Here is a 22,576-nt window from a genome sequence, read left to right as displayed (position 1 = left end):
TAGCAAAGAGGCTAAGGGGCTATTACAAGGTTCGCACTTTCTTTTGGGGGACGCTGTTTCAGACCTACCCTGGATTGTCCCAAGGAGCCCTGGGCAAAGCTGACTTGTCTATATCTCAGTATAGGAACCTGCTCTTAACTGTTACCAGTGAGGCAAGGGGAGGAGAGAGAGATGCATTGTCAGGACACTGGAGGGTCTTTCTTCTGAAGGATCCAGGCCACCCCGACAAGGCCAGCCTCCGCCCGCCTATCTCCCTTTCTCAAATGCTAGTGTCAGCTCCCTCTTTTTACAGGTTCTGTGCTAAGAGAACCTCAGAATCTAGCAGCTAAGATGGGCACTTGAAGGAGCTGCTGTCCAGAAGGGTACAAACAACAGAAACCTAGTGACAAAAAAAGATCTCCTTGGATAACATGAATAAGGCACTCGCAGGTCAGCCTTGACCCTCATTTGTACAGGACCAATGGGACACTGTCAAGGTAATTATAGGCTTAAAATCAAACCACAGGACCTTAAGAAAAGGTCTGGTATAGGTAACTCTCCAATATGTTTATCAGCATGGCCACGGCACCCTTCCGCTATAAATGTAACTAAAAGTAAGATGTGGCCTTCGGTCACTGCGGGGCCTGGGTCACCTACCTTCGAGTGGCCTAGAGCAGAGCGGGGAAAGAGCGTGCGAGTGCGTGAGAGAGGACAGAAGTGTGTGTGAGCGCACATGAGGGAGAGAGCGCATGCGCCCAAGTGCTTATAAACCCAGTCTGAGGAGACCACAAACAGACTTTCATCTGCAAAACTCCGCAAATTCGGCAAGAGCAAGACCAACCTCATTGGCATATGTGCTTTGGAAACACATCTTTTCATACAGAGTCAGTGTCCAGTGGGGAGGCGGCCAACCTCCCTCAGCCCAGACGTCCCTCCATCTTCGCAGACTCAGGCTCCTGAACAATGGCCACGCATGGTCAAATTAGCCCCATGTTAGATCATTACCTGTGGCTATGAATAACTAGCGAGAGCACAGGAACAAGCATGATGTATCAGCCACAGCGTTGGGCATGTGGACAGCTGGCAAGCGTTACTCTTGGCTTGAGTGAATTTACCTATCTCAGGAGAGGCAGCATCCCATAACCCAGACCCAGGCAGGAAGAGTGTCTACCAGCCACACTGTCATGGGCGACAGTATCCCTCCCTCCACCATGCAAAGCAAAGGGAATGATAGCAAAGGCCTACCCACCTGAAAGCCTGCAGCTCCTCAGCTCTGGCACCGACTCAATCTGTGGCTTTTGGGTGCCTCCGTTTCCCTGTCTGTAAAATGGGGTTGATGATCCTTCCCTCACCACAGGGGTGTCTGAAAGAGTTGATGAGTTAATGCATGAGAGGTGTTTGAGGATGTAATGGGCTACCTAGATGCTAAGCCTTTGTAATAGGCTTGTCAGAGGGACTTGACTCTCGTGTCACTGTTCAGGGGGCTTTCAACTGCCACCTTTACTCCTCCCCTATTCTGGGCCTGTGGTGTTACCCCGGGCAGCCTCAGGGTCTCTCACAATGAGCTGCTCTGGCAGCTGGGAACAGACAGGATGTAATGGTGCCCTGACAAGGGTTTCAAAAGGAGGACAGGGGAGGGGTGGCACAACAGTGCCAAAGGGGTCATAACACAATAGACATTTGTGCTTCTGATCTTTTGTTCTCTGCAGGAGCTGGATCCCTAACCTGTGTGTGAGGGTCCCGTGCCCCTGCCGCTGACAGAGAAGCAGTGCCGATGGGCCCTGGATGGTGAGTTCAATCTAAAATGATGGTGGCTTCAGCCTCGTGAGGAAGTGATTTGTACATGTAGGGTGACCAGATGTCCCGATTTTATAGGGACAGTCCTGCTTTTTGGGTCTTTTTCTTATATAGGCTCCTATTACCCCCCACCCCGTCCTGATTTTTCACATTTGCTGTCTGGTCACCCTATGTAGGGCTCTGACAGGAACATGTAGGCACGCTAACGAACAGTTGAGCCCTGGGGATTGTGGGGTAGATTTGGGGCTCCTGAAAATGAGTGATTAATAGCATGGGTAGGTAATCCTAATCTATTAATACCCTTTGCAACCCAGTCCCGATCACCCTTTCACAGCTCTGCCAATGCATCTTGCCTTCCAATCACCCCCCGCAACCCAGCTCTGCCCTTTCACCTGTCTCCTGCCCTATCCTATTCCTGGATCCTCGCATAACTGTGATGCTGCACCTCTGCTTTCCCAGCGCCGATCTGTCCTGAGCAGTGGCTGTCAAGCATATTGAACAATGGCCAAAGGATGTGGAAATCTGGGGGATGACGTGGAACCATTATTAAGGTGGGGAGTACTGTTTGCACAGAGTATTTTTGTTTAATGATGTTTGCTGGGTGTGGGGGGGAGGGGTAGGACGTTCCAAGGACCCTGTGTCTGAATGACAGAAAACTTTTGTCACTCAAAAAAACCCTCTCCCCTGGATGAATTGCCATGGTTACAAAGGACACTGAATGGGGAGGGGGAAAGTGAACCGTGGAAAAGGTCTGTGCCTAAGAAGGGGAAACAAAGCGGACTGCATAATAGGCTTATTGAATTGGGGAGAGGGAGGATTTAAAGGGCAGATATTCAGCTACAGCTACCTAGAGTGAGGCCAGACCTTCCAGGGTATGTAGGTTTTTAAGTGGCAATTTATTCCACTAATAAAAAAAAGAAGGACACAGGTGCATTGGCAGAGCTATGTAAGGGAAACTGGCAGGAGCAGAAGTCAAGGTTCATTAGCTCACAGTTGTGCCTGCAAAAAGGATCTCTGAATGCATTGTAGGCACACCTGTCAGCTTGTGTATTTCTGGTGATCCTTGTGCTGGAGCATGCATGTAAATTATATTTTTATTAAGTACCACAAACACCTCGGGTGCTTGCAATGGCTCTGAGCCCCGAAGAGCGATGTATGTAATGAGAGATTTTTTTAATCAGATACTGTTATGTTCCCCTCTCCAGGGAGGCAGGAAAAGATTATTTTCTAATATAAGTTAAAGCCAAAGAGAAAATTACTACTTAGCTGATTGGCTGAGTGGAAATACTTCTGATTGACGATGCAAGCCCAATAAACCTCAATGCTTTGTTTATGAAGATGTGATACACAGAACAACAGAAGCAGAATGAGAGTGAGCTCCATTCCCTAAGGAACAACCGGAGATTCAATTTCACTGGAACACCAAAGCTTCAAAATTCCAAGAAAACAGATGTGACAGCTGGAGTTGAGAAGAAATGGAAAAGCCAGACAACTGTCTTGCAAAGACAGAGGAAAGTCTAGAGAAATTCCAAACGTATCTACCCATATTGAAAAATAACATTGATCTTCTGCCTGATTGACCGGGGGGGGGGGGGGCGGAACACACAGAAGAAAGATGTACTGGAAACAAAGACACGGCAAAATAAACCCAAAATGTGGTTGAGTCCATGCAGTACAGCAGGATTGCATCTCAACACAAAGCATTCAGCTGCTACATGGTTCTCTGTAGCAGACCAAAAGGAATCACCCACAGTAATTCCTGTTGCCTAGAGCCCCACCTACTGGTGGAAGGGTAGCTGTTCACGTTCTGCTCTGAGGACTTGCACCAACCAGCCCAAAGTTAGTTATTTATGTTTGGCAGAATACATTGAGCAACAACAAGGCTTAATAAAACCTTGCAATGGTGTGTGCTAGATTCTGCTATGCAGGGCAAGTTACTAAGGGCCTCGCCGAAAACACCATACTCCCATGCAATTACATGTGGAGTCCCATGGAATCCAGTGGGGTGGGTTATTAGCCAGTTTGAGCAACTGGCCCCATGGATGGTTACATTGTAGTTCTTAATAGATGGGCCTGAGCCCAGATTCCAGAACTCAAACGCCCGGAAATGTTGGGGAGAGTTTGGAATGTGAACAACTGTGTCCAAATCTGGGCTGAACCAAAATTCAGATACCAATATCCCCTATTGTAGAGGTGTTCAAAATCTAGATGAACGCTCTACAACGAAGGCCCCTCTATGGTTCTCTCATTATCATCGTCATCAACATATTAAATTATTTGCAGCATGGTAGGGCCTAGAGACTCCAACCAAAACCAGGATGCTATTCTATATACATAATCCCTGCCACAATGAATTTACAATCTAAGTCAGTGATACTCAGCCCCCCCTGGTTCAGAAGCCAGAGCCACAGCAGTGTGAATTCATTATATATTATATATATACACACCTCTACCTCAATATAATGCGACCCGATATAACACGAATTCGGCTATAACGCAGTAAAGCAGTGCTCCAAGGAGGCGGGGCTGCGCACTCCGGTGGATCAAAGCAAGTTCAATATAACGCGGTTTCACCTATAACGCAGTAAGATTTTTTGGCTCCCAAGGACAGAGTTATATCGAGGTAGAGGTGTATATAATTTTTACAGCAAAATGACTGACCAAGTATTATTATTTTATCAACGACAATTGTTTGATAACATAGTAAACGCCTCCTGATAGGTTAATAACGTAGACTGGTTAATAATTAAATCACCCCATGTTTTAATATCATGTGCTGCAAAGAGCCACAGGAGGCACATTAAAGAACCACTTACTGCTCTTAAGCCTCTGAGTATCGCTGAGCTAAATAAATATTTTGGTCCCAAGCTGAGTTTGAGGCCTTTCCTGCACAGGAATTATCCTCTATTCCAGTGGTTTTCAACCTTTTTTCAGTTATGGACCCCCTAAAAAATGTCAAATGGAGGTGAAGAGGCCCCCAGGGGTCCACAGACCACAGGTGGAAAACCACTGCCCTATTTTATTCTCATGCCTATGCCATGTTATCTAAGGGTCTATCACTCCATCTTGCTTTCGTCACCTTAGTATCTGAGTTTAAGTGGTGCAAATGCTCACAGAAAATGAATCTAAAATTTGCTTTCCATGAGTATCAAGTGTATGAGCTGAAAACTTGCTTATCCATTGAGATTTCCTACTTGTTTAAGAAAGAGAAAAAATGTAGCCTCTGTCATGTGGAACATTTCCCATCAACATTTGAAAGGCCTGTGTGTCCAACACATTGTCTTATATTGGCTGCAATTCGAACAAAGGTCTTTTAAGCAGCAGTCCCAGGGCTACAACTACTGATGTTACCCAGCCACCTGCCCTTCCCAGCCCTGCTGTTTTCTTTGGTGTCTTTTTTTTTTGTTAATCGCTGGAACACATGTGCAACCTGATGTGTTTTTTTCCCCATTGGTGCCTAAAGCACTGGCTTCAAACCAAACACCAGGCCCGGGGTTTGCAGCTGTGAAAAAAAAAAAATTCAACAACCTGTGGAATGTTTTCTTGCTTCTGAGAACTATAGTACTTTTTATTGCTCAGTAGAACACTTTCCATGGCTGGCACCTACAGCATCCATCAGCCAACTGGGTTTCCTTTCCAATAGGTTCCAAGTAGAGCTTGGGCAAAGAAAAATAATTCTACAAATATTCATTCGTATTTTTAAACAAATTCACTTTGGCCAGGTGCACAATTTGCTTCCCACAAACATTCGTGTGATGGCACTAGTACAAATGTTTGTGGAGAACACGATTGTAGCTGGCACGCCCAAATACTCGTGGCAAAAATTAATCCAGATCCTTGTGGTGAAATTCATTTTCTGGGAGTGTTCACACCATTCCAACCCAGGAACTATGGTGATGACAACAGGATGGAGAGATTAGATGCATTAATCCACCAAACTGACGAGCTCCTCGCTTCCACCATGGCTAAATTGTTTTAGAGAGAAGACTCTCATTCCAAGCATCCCTTTCAGCGAGATCTCTTCCAGGGAGATAACGAGCCTGTCCTATCAGTACAAGAAACAGACGGTAGCTCATAGCATGACCCACAATTTTCTACTTGAGCCCACAACCACAGGACTATTGCTCAAGCATTACATTCCTATTCCCTGCTTCACAAGAACAGCTGGACTGAAAAGATGCTGAGAATCTCTCCAAGGTTCCAAGGAAAAGATATTAAGCTAGGAGGGGAGCCACAGGGCTATAATAAAAAGCCATAATAAACGAGAGAGGCCACTGAGTAGATTAGCAGCACAACGTTTGCTTGGCTTTTGGTTTCCTTTCATACAGCTTTATTCAACACACCGGGATTCGGGGAAGTCCTTTACCTTCAGAAAAGTTCTACTGCTCCACTATTTCAGACAGATCTCCAGCAGTTAAGATGCTATATGGTCCACGGTGCAAAGCTTTAGGGCATTACTAAGAAACAGGATGAATTTTAACTGTGTCAGAACACACACATGACAAGACAAGAACATGTAACAGATTGTTACCTGCTGGAATCCTGTGTGGTTTTCACCCATTGAATGACTAGTGCGCCTTAACACCCTACCTGAGAAATTATGGAAGGATTACAGCCAATCCTAGGTCTCTGCTTGTTGCAGGAAAATAATGAAGGAGACTTTGCAGCTGGTACGTTCTTTTTTAGGTGGTGGATCATCACACCCTCATGGCCACTGTTAAGTCTAGAACTTAAATAGCTTCAGATAAGTAAAAGGACACAAGCTGCAGGTCAGCAACAAAAACTCTCCTGTGTATCGTTTTTCCACAGACCGCGTCCATTTAAGGTTCATAGATTTTAAGGTCAGATAGAACCACTACAAACAGCTGGTCTGTTGCCATCTCATAGGGCCAAGTTTGGCCACTCTTTCTTCTGTCAAGCTCTACCTGACTCCAAGAGCAGTTCAATGATTTCAACTGAAAGCAATTACTACTAAGATTGAGTAAAGTGACCCATACTTTTAAAGTAAGTGGTTTCCATGGAAAAGTACTCAGAATGTTAACACACAACGGGCTAGAGCAGGGGTGGCATGTAAACCGCACCTCCCAGAGCTGGTCCCAATTTTTTCTTTAAAACTTTTTTTTTTTAATGGAAAAATGGCTTTTTGAGCTCATGGAAATTTTCTCACCAAACTTTTCATTTTTGTCAAAAAAAAATTGGTTTGTTTATTTGAAAACCAAAAATAATGTTTTTTTGGTTTTCACTAACTGAAAAATGATGGAAAACCTAAAAAATCCACAAAGTGACAATGAACAAGAGTAACCCTGGGGGGCGCTGTGACTCCCTGACACCCCTCTGAGTCAGAGGTCTTCCCTTGCTTCCTCCTAGCTGCAGTGGGGAGTAATTTACTCTTGAGCTATCCCAGCAGCACATACACATAGGCTGACACCGCTGCCTGGCCAATGAGTTGAGCAGGTGGAGCTAATCCATCCATTCCCGGCCAAACTGGGAGGTGGTGGAGAAAAGCAAGCCTGCAGTCTGCTTACTTCTGGGCTCCTGGATTCAAGGTCCATGCGTGGGTACAACCGAATTCCTATACCTCCTTGTGCCAGCATGTAATCTGTGTCACTAGCTGGCCCAAATGAGGCCTATTCTCCTTTCCAGTACACATATGTACACTCTGCTACTTTCAGTGGGAACTAAAAACTTGACCCATATATGTTGCTTCTCTCTTGACACCATAACAGCCTGTTTACAAAAATGCTGGGCAAGAGTGAGATGTGTCAAAGGGTGTTTTGCTTGGCGGTACAGGGCATTTGTCCCCATTGAGCGCCAATGAGTTTCAGGAATGTTTAAAAAAAAAGAGAGATTATGTGAAGACCATTTAAAGGGCAAGCCATCAGCAGCTGTGCCATCGTCCCCTTCAGCTGCTGGCATGTGTCATCTGCTGACATCACCTAGAACGAACCCAGCATCAGGGCATTTAAATTTTAAAGCACACTTGCCACAGCTGTTTTCACAACACTCTGTAGTCCCACTTAGGGCTGCTCCATGCTGTCCTTCCGAGTCCTCTCTAACCAGCTTTGTTACTGATTTTTTTAAAGGTTTTATTCCTCTGAATAATAATATTCCTCCGAGTTTTCCTGTGATTTTTCACCCATCCCCCAATGGGTTCCTTAGTTGCCAAGCTTCTTCTCCCAACGATCAGCAGCCTGGTCTTCCTCCCGACCATCAGTATTGCAGCCAAGCGAAGATTCCACATGGAAGCCATGGTTTATTTCTTCACTATGTTCTTTGTTGCGGTAAGAATTCCTTCTGTTTGTTTTGTAGACAATGTGCTATTTTACCCCTTTTCTGCAGAGGCTCCATAGGGAAAACAAACATACGAGTGGCTGAAAGATTTAAAAACAAACAAACAAACAGGAATCTTATGAAATACTAATGGGAGTCTGATGAAAACACCATACACTGGGAGGGAACATGCCGTATCGCGTAGCTGAAAAATATCCACTATTGGATGCGTTTCCCACTGGGTATTGCCCTGAGTGTCCTGAATGAGATTCTTCAGTTTATGGTAACGCAGAGCAGTGATCATAGGGAAATATATTTGAATCCTTTCTCGTAATTGCACATTTAGGGCGTGGTAGTGTCTGTCCGTTTCTCCATTACAGTTAATAAGGGGCCATCCTGTCTTTTGGTTTTAAACTGTATTTAAAGTAAGTTGATGTTTTGTAATTTTAGACAAAAGCATGCGGTGGAATTACTGATTTTACAGTAGCTGAATTATGGTGTAAATTAACGCTGGAAAGGGGGGGATTTATGGAGTAGCAGAGGAAAGATTGAGGGAGATGCCACAGAATTATCAAGGAAGATGATTATTAACCTTCCAGTCTGGCAGAACAGTCTTGAAAATGTACCAGCCTAGACTGAAAACCTATTTGCCGTCCCTTCCCATGATAATAATGGGGGTAGGAAAGCTATTTTGTTCACATGCGCACATGGAAATAATGAATTCACTTGCTCTAGTCATGCAGGTGAGTAGGACTTCGCACAACTGTTCACTCTGTTATTATATACACACACTGCTTAACTATACAGAATAGAATTTGCATCATCAACATAGTTACCTTTAAGAGACCGTGGGGATGATCATGGTATAAGAACCTGAACAGAACTGGATTTCTTCCACCATGCCCAATAACTATAATATTTAGCCTTTTTAATCGTAGATTTCAAAGCACTTTATAATGGCAAGTAAGAATCGTTACACCCATGTTACAGATGTAGGGAAACGCAGGCACAGGAAGGTTAAGTGACATACCCAGCATCATCAAAGTACATCGGTGGCAGAGCTAGGAGTAGCACACTTGTCTCCAGATGCACAGTCCAATGCTCCATCCACAGGATCATGCTCATCCCTCACTATAAAGACCAGCCTTGTTAACAGGGGGAAAAAATCCTACTAGCATCTAAAAACCTACCAGACAGGCTAATAAAATTGTATCATGCCACGTAAACACATTTGGCAGCTTTTTAGGACCTATTACAAGTCCCACCGAAGCCAATAGAAAACTTGCCAAGGACTTCAATAGGAGGTGGATTGGGAGAATAATCTGAAGATGCAAAATATTAAAATGTAAGAAAAGGGAGACAGCTGCCAGGGCTGTCAGAGTATGTCAGGACGAGCAACGCAGTGTTGCAGCTGCTGCTGCATTGTACAGTCCCACTCGGACTCCCCCACAGGAAATTCTTCAGACCAGTGAAAGCATCTGTCCATCTTAGGCAAGTGCTTCTACTTCAGCCAGAAATGCTCTCTCCAGCTCTCTCCTCCCTATCTCAAAGCCCAGCACCAAGCAGGGGGGAGAGTTATCTCAATGGCAAAAGCTGCCATAGAAAAGAGAATGGGCTGAAGAACTTGCAGCAGTTCTCACCGTAAACGATATTGGGATCCCCAGAGAGAAACGCCAGCAAACATGGTTTAAGGTCCATTTGTTGCCAAATGGGTAAGAGACCAAATCAGGAACTGAGAAGCATCTCACTGCTAGCAGAGGGGACCTGGTGGAGTCTAGTTGTTAGAGGAAGAAACCAGAGCTGGGCAAATACTTACGGCAAAAGACTTCCCACAAATATGCCTTGGATTTTTCCAGTGAATTTCCTTTGCCTGTGCTCAGACCCATTGGGCATGAAAACATTTTGCAAATATTGTAGCGAATGAGTTTACGGGCAGGAACGTCCACTGAACCAGTGAGTTTTAAGGGAATGCTGCAGAGGTTGAAACTTGCCCTTATACGGAGAAACAGCACGAAGGCCTAGGACACAGTGTCAATCAGTTGTGGGCTGACCCCTGCCTGCGGAAGAATTTCACCCAGAAAATTCATTCACACTGGAAACATGATCCCGAGAGTTAGGGAAAGGAAGCTCACCGTGTAATCTGTGTCTCCATTCAAAACACCTTGGTCATCACTCACAGGTTCCGGCAATGAGCTGTTCACAGACCAAGACTTTCAGCAAACGATTTTGCACAATGAATTCATTAGCGAAAAGGATGCTTGTCTACGGGCAACTCGCAAACAGGAATAAAGGCAACATTTCTTGAATCAATTATTGAATTAATCACCCAGCTGTAATCAGGACTACTGGGTTCTGGTGCTGACTGAGCCGCTGACTTACTGTCTGTCTACTTTGTCATCAGAGATGTGACTGCAACTCGTGTATACATTTGATCTGGGCTGTTCAAGCCTGCCCAGGACCCTGGCTATGTATCTGAGCAGCTAGCCGGCTTCATTACTATTGTTATTCTAGTTAGCTAGTTCAGGTATGTCTACACATACTGCAGCCACACCTCTAGTTGCAGTGTCAGACATACCCTTAGGGTTGATCCAGTACCTACTGAAATCAAAGGGAGCCTCCTTTTTCTTCAGTGGGCTTTGACTCAAGACTTTATGGCTTGATAAGGAGCTAAGATACAATGGAAACTAACAAATTGCATGGTCATGTTTTCATTTGTAACGTGCCTTTGTATTATCCTTTTTAATAGATTTACCATGCATGTGATGGACCTGGTTTGTCAGTGCTGTGTTTCATGCGATATGATATCCTGGAGTATTTCAGCATCTACGGGACGGCTTTGTCCATTTGGGTATCGCTGATGGGTAAGCATGAGTCTATCGGTTCTTAACATGTTGCCGTATTTGTGGGTTGGTGTTTTAGGTACAGGACTTGTTGGTGTCTGTGTCACACTGGTTAGTGTGCTTCAGTTATGAGAGAGATGCTGCCTCCTCTGACCCGCAACTATCAGAGCCAACTTGAAATGTTCCCTTACGGAACCCAACCCAAGCTGTGGATTCCTATGATTTGAATTGTGCTAGGGCCTCAGGTATATTATCACAGGTCAGGGTCCCATTGTGCTAGGTGCTGTACAAACTCAGAACAAATAGACAGTACCTTTCCTAAAGAGTGGCTGGAAAAGCTCTGGATCTGAAGACAAGCACTGATTCTTGACAGGTCTGTTTAGGTATTTGTACCACACTCCTCGCCCTGGAAGCCAAGAAGCCCACAGATGGATGTCCACCACCATTATCAACTCCTAAGCACATCTTTTTATGCCAGGGCTCATTTCTTCAAACTCTGGCAAACATACATAAGCAAATCAAAACTCATTTCTTCTAACAAATAAATCCCCCTGGTTTGTCAGGGCCTGATTTTGGCTGTGAGGAAATATCAGAGCGAGTTGGGAAATGGAAAAAATATCTTGTTACCCTTTTTTATTTAAAATCTGTGGGTTTTGAGCGTTTTCATTTTCTCCTTCCCCTCCCTCCCCCCCCCCCATGTTTCCCATTTTCCTGCTTTATTTTTCCTTTTTCCATAAAGGGAAAAGAAAGGGCAAAAAAAAAAAGAACAAAAAATGAAGAAAAACAAAAGACAAAATTTTCCCTTTCCAAAACTGTCCACACATTCTTTGAAAAAAACTTTTTCACAAGAATTTCTCATTTTGGCAAAAGGGCCAGTTTTTAACAAAAAACAGTTTCATTCAAAAAATTCCAACCAGCTCTAGAATAGATACTCTCTACCTTGAGTCACATGAAAGACTGACAAATCACTCAACTCTACCAATCTTCCCATGGCTCAAGTGTGAGTTTACACAGTCACATTCCCAACATGCCTTGAGACCATTTTATCCCCACCTCTCTGGTCTCTTTTGATGGAAGGATGACTTGGCCAATCCTTGCTTTCCATATGCAGCATTAACACAGAAGAGGGGGACAGGAGTACTTCACCCCACAACAAGGAACATGATAAACCTTCCATATGTTAAAATGAGTGTGAGAAAAGTTATTCACAAATATGGTTGAGCTCAACTCAACAACAGTTAGAGTAGCAAGGGAAGGGTTCAACGGGTTCCTAATCTATCCATCATGTTTGTACTCTCCTTAGTGATGACTTTAAAAAAATAGGCAAATAAGATTCCAGGGCCATTCTCCACTAGACTATAGCAATTTCAAGGTAAGTGAGATTTAACCTATATATCTTGGCTGGCTGCAGCTAGGTTGAACTTGATTGCTTTATTATTGAATTGTACAAAAAAATAAAAAAATCAGAACTAAGAGGTTTAAACTATTGACCAGCAGGGAAACAAATTAAAATGCGGACATTTATCCCTTTAAAAATGTGATCCAAGGACATAGAAGGTGTGGTGACTGAAATGCGGGATAGCTTTTCACCATGTTGCTTGTAAAGATTGAACACACATGTGCGTACGTAAAGACCCTTGGGCATGTTTCCTGGAATGCAAATCCAGGACAGCCATAACACAGCTGGGTAAGCTGGAAAAGCATGAAGCCCACTGGGATCCATAACTTTTAATCAGTTATTACCTGATTCTGTGCTAAACAAAAGCCTCTAATAATTTACTTGCATTGGCGACTTCAAGGTTCCAAACTTCAAGCAGGTGTCTGTGCAGCTTATGCTGCATCCAGAGCTAGTTAGCAGGATTCAGATCTTAGGGTGGACAGGGCCAGAATAGCCCTATAGGATCCCATGTAGAAGATGGTGCGAAGTCGTTAGGGCAGAGGACTCAAAGTGAAGAGAATAAGGAGGAAGCTAGAGATCCTACCACACCTGAACCACTGGCTCAGTTGACTCAAGTGCCTTGGCTTGTCCTGGAAAACTGAATATTATGTCGTTCCCCAGGATCTCCTGGGAAAGTGAATTCAGTCACCACTCCCTCAAACCTCTGGAGTTTGGTTGGCGCTTGCAAAGTGAACTAGGGGAATTTAGCGACACACGTCCCACTGGAATTAATGGGAGCGGTATGGCTAAATTCCCCATCATCGTTGGAAATCTTAACCTTTCAAAAGTGTCTAAGTCAGGCAGGGCCAAACTGTGAGCCCCATGCAGCTCTTTTACAGTTAAAGTGGGGCTCCTGGAGCTCCCCCTCCACACACCCCCATTCTCTGCCTACCAGACTGGGGGGGGGGCTCGGGGCTTCTGCCCTGCAGGGAGAGGTGTCTAAGAGCTTTAGCCCCGCAGGTGGCCATTGGGGCAGAAGCCCCAGGCCCCGGCAGGTGCCACCCCCTGGGGCTGGTTGTGTGTGTCTTGTGGCTCTTGAACTTCTGAAGATTATTGTAGGTGTCTCGGAGGGTTAGTAAATTTGGCCACTCCTGGTCTAATTGATTTAGAAGCTTCATTTCCATTTTCAAAAGGGACTGAGTCCCTTAAGAGCCTCAATCCCTTTGACTTTCAATGAGATGCAGGCTCCTGAGTGCCTGCGTCACTTATGAAAATGGAACTAAGGGCTAGTCTACACTTACCGCGCGGGTCGACGCGGTGAGTTCGACTTTCCGGAGTTCGAACTATCGCGTCTGATCTAGACGCGATAGTTCGAACTCCGGAAGCGCTAGTTCGAACTCCGGTACTCCACCTCGGCAGCTGGAGTTAGCAGAGTCGACCTTGGAGCCGCGGAGTTCGGTTCCGCGGCGTCTGGACGGGTACGTAGTTCGAACTAGGGTAGTTCGAATTCAGCTACGCTATTCACGTAGCTGAATTTGCGTACCCTAGTTCGACCCCCATTCTTAGTGTAGACCTGCCCTTAGGTTCCTAAATCTCGGAGACACTTGAAAAGTTTTACCCTTTATCTCTTTCTGCAGAGGTGCCTTGGAAAGCCACACACACGAGACCTCTGAGCCATGTGAGCGCTTGTCTGCACAGCCATGGGTCTGAAATAATCGTGCAGTTTATATTCCCTACAGATAACACAGCAAGTCCTGTCTCACGCTAGGGTACTAAAGAACTAGAGGGCCTAAGTTCTGCCTAAACTATTAACAAGGTTTCTGCAGTTGGATCTCCTCATAGCACTTTATTGGAAAGAAATGATTATCGTGGCTAATACTGTTAGTGGGCCTGTGTTTGTACAGCCCCTTGCACAATAAGGTCCTAGCTTATGACTCAGGCCCCTAGGCAGCACAGTAACACAAATAATAATAATCACAATTATGTCATGCCACCATGTGGGACAATGGGAAATACCCCCTTTGTGCCACTGCCCAGTACAATACAATGCAGTCTTGTGCCGTTCCAAACCTTAATTGTTTTGACAGACAAGCAGAAAATGTCAGAGTCCAGCTTCCTACTGCGTCTCTCGGTCTGTAATTGATGACTTAGGGGAAGGAGGTAGCCAGCTACACAGTGCTAACTGATCTGCTCCTGGGCAGTTTGTCAGCTGGGAAAGCTGCCACGTGAAATATTATGAAGCATTGAGTGGGCCATCAGCCTGGATGAATATTCCTAGCCCTGTTTGTTCTGCGTGCAGAGGGCCAGGTGCTTTAGAACTACCTGGTCTTAGATCGCTCCGTTGTACCTACGATGGCAGCAATTCTACCACCTCCCTTGGAAACCTCTTCCAGAGCTTAACTACCCTTAGAGTTAGAGAGTTTTTCCTACTATCTAACCTAAGTCTCCCCTGCTGCAAATTAAGCCCATTACTTCTCGTCCTATCTTCAAGGGACGTGGAGAACAATCGATCACCAGCCTCTTGGACAGCAGTTGGTGTCCCCTGTGTAAGACACGTTTAGGAATCTCAGTATGTCCCCATTGCGCCAAAATGTGCACCAAACCCTGTCTGCAGCTAGACTCTCGCTCTCTGTGCAAAAGCTTTGCAGCGTCTCCGGCAGGTGTTCTGCTAACCTCCCCTTAACCCCTGCTTGCCTGGAGGCAAGTAGCTCTGGTGATCTCAGTGCTCTTCGATGCGATCTTAACCTGCTGGGTAGAACATTTTCATGAAACATTAAATTACCTTTTTTTCCCCCTCAGAGAGCCTGGGAGTCAGGAGATCTGGGGTCTACTCACAACTCTGCCAGAGATTTCCTGCCCACCCTTGGGCAAGCCACTTTGCCTCTCTATAGTTCACTTTCCCCATGCACTGTATAATAATACCGACCTAATAGCGGTGCGGTGGGGTTAGGGTCAAATTCTCAGGGCTTCTGTCAGCCATGTTTAGCCCAAAGTGAACCCTTGGATGGAAGGTGCTGCAGAAACACCAAATATCTGGAGCAAAATCAAAGCAATGGAAGATTAGATGCTCTGATCCTCACTTTGGTTTGTGCCTTCCAGCTCTGGCAGAGTTCGATGAGCCTAAAAGGTCGACCTTTGTGATGTTCGGCGTGCTCACTATAGCAGTGAGGATTTACCATGATCGATGGGGATATGGCGTCTACTCGGGACCAATCGGGACGGCCGTCCTTGTGATAACCGTGAAATGGGTAAGCCGGCCACTTTACATGGGCTAAAAGTCACTTCTGGACAGAGAAGCTGCCGAGTTCTATCCACCACATCAGTCCCACGTAAGCCCTGAGGTCTGCTTGTACCCACCTCTCAGGCTACCATCAAAGACCAGATTGGGAATTTCCCAGTAAAGCTTTCAAGCTACAGAGAAGATACTGCAGGGGGAATAATTTTCTTTTCTAAACCAAAGTCTGCTGTGCATTATGACACTGGGGCTGGATTCAGAAGGGAAATGGGGTTATTCTATGAGAAGAATAAATAGCCTTTCTTGTTCAATGAAAACAGAAAGCGAGCAAATAACAAAAAGCTTTTGTGATAATTGCCAGATTTGATTGGTCTGAGCCACTCTAATGGATCTCATGTTCTTATGTTTCTAGTCATCAAGAATATATTTATGGAGTTTTTACAATAACCAGGAGGTAGTGTGGTCTGATAAATTGCCCTGAAATCAATGGAAGATTTGCATAAAAACAGGTGGTACAGCAGAGCCATAATTCTGGTTGAACAAACACAAGCCTGATTCTGTTTTAAGGCTACACAACGTGGTTTCCAACTTCTGGGGATGACAAGAAAACAGTGGCCTTCCAAAGGGTATATTATGCCGCAAAACTTAGGTTGCCACAGGTCAGATTTATTAGAGAGAGTGTCAGAGTTATGAGAGTGAGTGTGTGTGTGTAAAGTTGATAGAACATAGATTGTGTAAGCACCAAGCATCATGGGAAATTCAGTGAGCCAAGTCCCAAGTTAATAATGTCACTAACCTTCACCTAAAGCCCTGCAGAGAGCTAATTCGCCTTTATTCGTATGTATTGTATTACTGCAGAGCCCCTGGAAGTCACAACAAAGATCAGAGTCGCATTGTACTAGGTACTGTACAATGCAAACACATAGTCCCTGGCCCAAAGACTTACAACTAGACATGCAGCAGCCAGCCCCATTTTGCAGATGGGAATTGAAGCACAGAGAGGACTAAGTAACTGGCCCAAGGTCATACAGGGAGTCTGAGACAGAGATGGGAATTGAACCTAGAGCTCCTGAATCCCCGTCCACTGCCGTAAACACAAGACCAGCCTCCTGCCCAACCCATAGAAGTCTCATGGCTCACCCATCCCCAGCATACTGTTCTCCATGCACATTTTAGACGCCTCAGACCCCAATCCTGAAAAACCAACATACCTTCGAGATAAAGATGGCCCTTCACCCAGACTGCCTCATTCCCCATGGTCCTGTGAAAACTTCAAACCAAACACGTCTCTCTTACCGGTGCCATGTAGGATATTCTTCATTTTTCTCTTTTCATGGGTCTTTCACTGCCGGGCAGGTGTGTCAGCAGACTCCATATGTCCATGTCCAATCTTCATGGCAGGAAGCCATTCAATGGATTGGCCACCATGAAGATGGGACATGGACATATGGAGTCTGCTTACACACCTGCCTGGCAGTGAAAGACCGATGAAAAGAGAATGATGAAGAATATCCTGGCATTAGAATAATATATGGCACTCCTGTGGGCAGTTGCATACAAGGATGGGATGCCCACAGTTAAACTGCCTGCTTTTCAGTTATCCTGTTCACTTTCTAAAGCCCAAATTATAGTCAGTGCCTCTGGCAGAAATCTCCAGGGCACTGGGGACCTCTCAGCTCCAAAGAGCTGGCTTTAAAATCCAGTTTTCGATCACAAATGAATACGTGGATGGGTGTTTTAATCAGAGGACATTTTTGTCCACTATCCAGCATAGTCTCTGCTCAAGTGAACCTCTGGTCTGGTTCCAGGCATTAAGAGCTTTAGGATCAAAGAGAGGAACCCACCAGCCAGTCACTATCAGAGGTTTTGCTTGGTTTGCTTTTTAATTGCATGGGATCTTTCAGAAGCTGAACGGCGAGACTGAACGTGGGGTGAAAGGGCTTCACATGCTTTCTGTTCCCTTCCAGCTGCAGAAGATGAAAGAGAAGAGAGGCCTGTACCCAGACAAGAGCGTCTACACGCAACAGATAGGCCCAGGCTTCTGCTTTGGGGCGTTAGCGCTCATGCTGAGATTCTTTTTTGAGGTACCTGTTTGCACAATAAATTACGGTGATCACGACAGGGTGTGAAGGATATTCCCAGGGTAAGAGGATCTCTGGCTCGAATCCAGCCCAGGCCAGAATTCATCTAAAATGATTGCCTAGTCAGTGGGTCTTAGTCCAGGTGCCAGCGGACAGGTGTCCCGTTCATATAGAAAAACCACTGCCAGAGGCTCACCTGAGTGACACTGTGCTGAGTAGTGGTTTTGGCTGTTCTGGCTCCCTGCAATCCCCAAGACTCCCACCAAACCCTGTAGGTGCCTAAGTCACTCTGCACCTCAGTGTCAGGTGAAAGCTCCCTCGGTGCCCATGTTACTGCCTCTGAACGTGGATGTGGCTGCCTCAGCCTAAGCGTCTGGAGACCTATCTCCCGCCTAAGCCCCAGAGCAACTCTTGAACCAGGGGAAGCCGGGTATTCAACTGCCTAAATCATGCGTGGGGCCTGATCCAGTAAACATATGCAGAGGCCACGTAATGGATTGGGCCCCATACGAAATCCTGCTGGAGGAGGAAGGGGTGGGGCCACCACTCAGCCATTAGAGTGTTCACCTGGACCTACGTCACCAATGTCCATGAAGGAAAGGGGAGAGGAATGAGAGAACACTCCCGGCACAGCCTCTAGCTGAGCATGTGTTCAGCTGTTGTGTTACTGCCATTTTGTGCATTGGGAGCAAATCGATACGACTTCACAGGGATGCCAGAGGATTATTTTTCAAAGCTTTAAGTAATTGCAACTTCTAGCAGAACGTAAAAGTGTCACTTGGCACAAATTCCCCTCCCTCCCATCCACAATCTCCTCCTTCCTTCTGCTTCAGCTTCTCCTAAGCAGCGTAATGAAACACTTCATTCAAGAGCAGGGAAATGTGCAAATCTGCCGGTGTTAATTCCACTTTACTTTTCCATCGTTGCCTGTTTAAGGCTGGAAGCCCTTTTTCAACACTGAGGGGAGGCAGAGGTCTCAGGATCTCATTCCTGAGCTGGTGGGCATGGCCAGTATTGCCCAGATGGCCTGTAACATGGTGAAAGAAGAGGGGATGGGTAGACCGTGTACACCGAGCATTTCTCAGTGATGCTCCTCGAAGGGTGAGATTTTCCAAAGAGCTCAGTGCTCCCCTTGAGGCACCTGAATAAAGGTCCCATTTTCAGAAGTCCTCTGCATTCATCCTGGCCAAAATAGAAGCCAATCCCTTTTGGAAACTTGGTCTTGTTGCGGAGGCAAACCACACTGGGTCAGGTAGTTGTGAGCCTATTTGGACACAGCTCCTTTGTGGGAGACCACGAGTAGCAAATATGTTCGCACCATAAGGGTGAAATTACACCAGAGACCAGCTCAAGCAGCAACAGCCAGCCAGAGCTCAGCAAAAAGTGACACAAACAGTCCACCTCCCTTTTGTTTTTCCTTTCTGTGAGCATCCATGTGACTGGTCTTTACTAGCATGAGTGGCCCTCAGAGTGCAGCCTTTCAGCACGCACATCCAAGTATCAGCAGAGAGCTAAAGGTAGTTCAGTGGCAGAGAACTTGTTTTAAATCTGGTTTCTGCAGCAGGCATTCACACCAGAAATCTGCTGATGGGTCTGATCCAAAGTCCACTGAAGTCAATGGAAAGACTGCTGCTGACTTCAATGGATCAGGCCCTATAAGAGCATTGCTCATCCAGTCAGGGAACAGAAATAATACCATGTGATTTATTTGACCAATCGCAACTAAGCAGCACAGCTTGAATTTCAAATAGCAAAGCACTAAGTGAAGGAAAAAAGGCTGAATGGGGTCACAGGGCAGAGAACCATGGGATTAAATCTGTCCTGGGTGTATATGAAATATACTAAAATTTCAGAGATGTGAAAATCTTGAACCCAGAGAGGACCCAAATCCTCCAGTAGTAGAAACTCTCACTGACGGTCTCTTTGATTGCAGGAGTGGGATTACACCTACGTGCATAGCTTCTACCATTGTGCTTTGGCCATGTCCTTTGTCCTGTTGCTGCCCAAGGTGAACAAGAAGGCAGGGAATGCAGGAAACCCAGCCAAACTGGATTGCTCCACTCTCTGCTGCTGCGTGTGACAAGATTCTCCCCCTGCCTGGAGACTGGGGCATCTGTATCTCAACAGACACCTGTTCACCACCTGGAAGGACCGTACAAAAGTTATGCAGCCCTCGCTCTTTATTCCAGTCGGGATCATGACCAGAAACAAGCTGCCAGCTGTGAAGCTTTTTTTCCTATGATGGAAAAGAATTCCACTGCCACTCCCCACACCAAAATGCAGGTTGTTACAAATTTTTAATTTGCTGATGAACAAAACTGGTCCTATTCAACCTGAAAGGCCTTGTCTCTTGGCCATCATTCATACCAGAAGCTTCCATGTGTCCATGTAGCCAGCTGATAACTTTCTCCGTAACTGTGTGTATATTCCCCAAAGAGAAACTTTTGTCCACCTTAGAGAAGTTCTGGCTGGCAAGTGATCCTGTCCATTGGCTACTGAGTAAATCCAGCAGGTCTTTGCCTCCCCCAGAGAGTTCGGTGGGCCACATTTCGCTATGGGGCATCACATTTCGTTTGCCTTTGGAAATGAGCGTTAATGTTGCACTTTGCACACTTGCAAGTGTGAGTTTGCTAAGCCTGAGTGGGTTTTTGCTTTTTGTAACACTGAAATAACAGAGCCTGTATTTTTGCTAGAAATTTACTATTTTATTTACAGCTTCTCTTAACATTATATGTTTAACATGTTGATATTTGTAAGTATGGCCCAACTGAACCTTTAACACTGTGATTTGGGTACAGATACCAGAGGCTTAATGTCATTATTAGACGTTTAGAGAGAGCCACGAATGTACAGGGCACCTTACACAGATTGAGGAGACAGGATCCCTGCCCTTGAGACCTTACAGCCTAAATAAGGCAAGACAAACACAGGAGAAGACAACTGTGCAGAAGGGGTGAGGGGAAGGTTTGTGAGGAATTGACTGAAGAGGAATGTGAAGGAGGAGAGAGGACGGAGACTGTCCCAGGTGTAAAGAGCAGCATGACTATTGGCCCAAAGGCCATGGCCCTGAATGACCGAGGAGGCTGGCTGAAAGCTGAGGCTATATACACCTTAGCTGGTGGATCTGAATCCAGCCTGCTGCTCTGCAGGTCCTGCGGGGGCACTGGCAGGGTTGGGTGGGGGGCACGGGTAGCCTAGCCTGGTGCACAGAGCCTCCAGGTCTTTGCTCTCCCGTCTACTCCCTCAGCTGGTCCCTGGAGCTCTTGCAGATACTGAGCAAACCCCCGATGCTCTGGCTTCGCTCAGACTCACTCCTCACTCAGCCAAACTGCTCGGCAAAGTCAATGGCAGTTTTGCCCAGGCGAATGAGAAGCTGAAGGGTTTGGCCCCCAGCTACATCCTCTCCTCTGCCAAATCCACTCCGCCTCCGAATGAGCGGCAACACTGGGCACTTTGTGCTTGCGAACCTGTTTGGCTCACACAGCCACCAGGTGCACTTGCACAGAAGCTCATTAGTATGTAAACGACATGGAAAATTAGAGGCACAGAAAGAAGCTCCTGGAAGGGCGGGGAGGAGCTGTAACCCTATAACATCCCATCGAATAGACTATTTACTCTAGCAGAAGTGTATGATTAATTTAGACTGTCTGGGAGAAAAGCCAAGACTATATGTCATGGACAATTAGAGTAGTATTGATATACAGTAATGTCCATTGAAGGCCTGCCTTCAGCCTGGGTGCCTTGGGAACAGAACTCCATGAGGGTCATTCATCAGAGCAGCCTCCTGCTTGCAGGGCGACAACCAAACATGAATGTGCTTCCAATAAAAACACAAATAAATGAAAAAGCACAACGGGCCCAGCCGCCACTGAGAGACTGGTGCTGCCAGGGTGCCGCCAATGCTGCTGTTGCCTCCAGGTACACACAGACATCCCATCGTCTTGTGCCTACAGCAAGGGTCACATGCAGGGCTACATTTCCCAGCTTATCACTCAATCAGACACCTATACAAATGGTTTTCCAAAGAGATGAGCATGGTGGGTCCCCTGGTTGTCCCATGCTGTATAGCCTCTGGGTTGCAGACATGCCTACCGGGCATTCACATTTTGTCCCTTGCGAGCATGGTTTTTGAAGTGATCCTTTCCCATCGAGAGCTTGCTTGGAGTGCCCATTAGATGGTTCAGCTGTCTTTGTTAGAGCACATGGAGGTCTCAAGGTTATTTGGGGGAGAGGAGGGCTCTTACCCACAGCACGCTATAAGCATTCCTGCCTAGCATCCGAAGGAGCATTCTGCGAAGGAACACTGCTCAGCCCACAGGAATCTGTGTCAGATGCAAACTTCAATAGCCAATGAACAAACAGAAGACTGCACCCAAACAGAATATATTTCCCATGCATGAGGGACCGCAGCCTCCTGCTTAGGAAATGGATGATTTGTGGCTACGCTGCTGGATTGGAAAGCAAGTGCTCTGCGGTCTGCCACCGGCAAGTCACTCGGTCTCTCTCTGGCTCAGCTCCTCATCTGTAGAAGTGGGACGATAAGACTTCCCAACCCCCGTTCAGATCCAGATACTGTCTCTTTACTCACCGGCTGCACCTGGTCCTAACCATAGATTGTGAGCTCTCTGAAGCATAGATTGCCATTGTTCTGGCACCTAGCACAAAGAGTCCCTGAACCCTGATTGGGGACCCTAGATGCTTCTGCAGTATGAACAATCAGCGTCGCCATAAGCATGAGCTCTGGGCAGAGCATCAGCTGTAGTTTAATTTGCTGGATTTATGAGCAGGCTGCAGAAAAATAATTTCAAAGTAACCATTTGCATGCATTTACCTTGCCCATTCTGCAATTGTGTTTTTAAGGGGGGTGGGGAGGAAAACCTTTTATGGAAGGCTTTAAAACATGTACTTGTAGCACAAGGAAGTAGACTAGTTCCTACCTAATTAAAGTTTTCTACTAAACGTGTATTATGGACCATTTGGACCAAACAGCATGTGC

General features: G+C 46.0%; 2 protein-coding genes across 2 annotated transcripts in view; one reads left to right on the top strand and one right to left on the bottom strand.

Moving 5' to 3' along the window:
- Positions 1 to 2,968, bottom strand: part of ADAMTSL2 (ADAMTS like 2) — a 55,760-nt gene extending 52,792 nt beyond the window's left edge. The window contains exon 1 of the mRNA XM_044992821.1: positions 1,229 to 2,968. The gene's annotated coding sequence lies outside the window, so the exon portion shown is untranslated. The remainder of the gene's footprint in view (positions 1 to 1,228) is intronic.
- A 4,227-nt stretch (positions 2,969 to 7,195) lies between these two features.
- MYMK (myomaker, myoblast fusion factor) lies at positions 7,196 to 20,099 on the top strand. Its single transcript, XM_044993163.1, has 6 exons — positions 7,196 to 7,330; positions 7,860 to 8,057; positions 10,793 to 10,907; positions 15,364 to 15,512; positions 17,467 to 17,583; positions 19,514 to 20,099. Exons 2-6 carry the CDS (start codon positions 7,923 to 7,925, stop codon positions 19,658 to 19,660), a joined length of 663 nt encoding a protein of 220 aa, XP_044849098.1. The 5' UTR covers positions 7,196 to 7,330; positions 7,860 to 7,922; the 3' UTR covers positions 19,661 to 20,099.
- Positions 20,100 to 22,576: the final 2,477 nt, after the last annotated feature.

This window comes from Mauremys mutica, chromosome 18 (genome assembly GCF_020497125.1).
Source record: "Mauremys mutica isolate MM-2020 ecotype Southern chromosome 18, ASM2049712v1, whole genome shotgun sequence".
Classification (NCBI taxonomy): domain Eukaryota; kingdom Metazoa; phylum Chordata; order Testudines; family Geoemydidae; genus Mauremys; species Mauremys mutica.
Note: the sequence above shows the minus strand (reverse complement) of the source record. Positions and strands in the feature narration are given on the sequence as shown.

Bases quoted from the DNA above. Each gene is read 5' to 3' on its own strand.
- MYMK (XM_044993163.1), top strand. From the start codon at position 7,923: ATGGGTTCCTTAGTTGCCAAGCTTCTTCTCCCAACGATCAGCAGCCTG. The intron at 10,908-15,363 runs GTAAGCATGAGT...TGTGCCTTCCAG, and splicing joins CATTTGGGTATCGCTGATGG to CTCTGGCAGAGTTCGATGAG. The intron at 17,584-19,513 runs GTACCTGTTTGC...CTTTGATTGCAG, and splicing joins TGCTGAGATTCTTTTTTGAG to GAGTGGGATTACACCTACGT.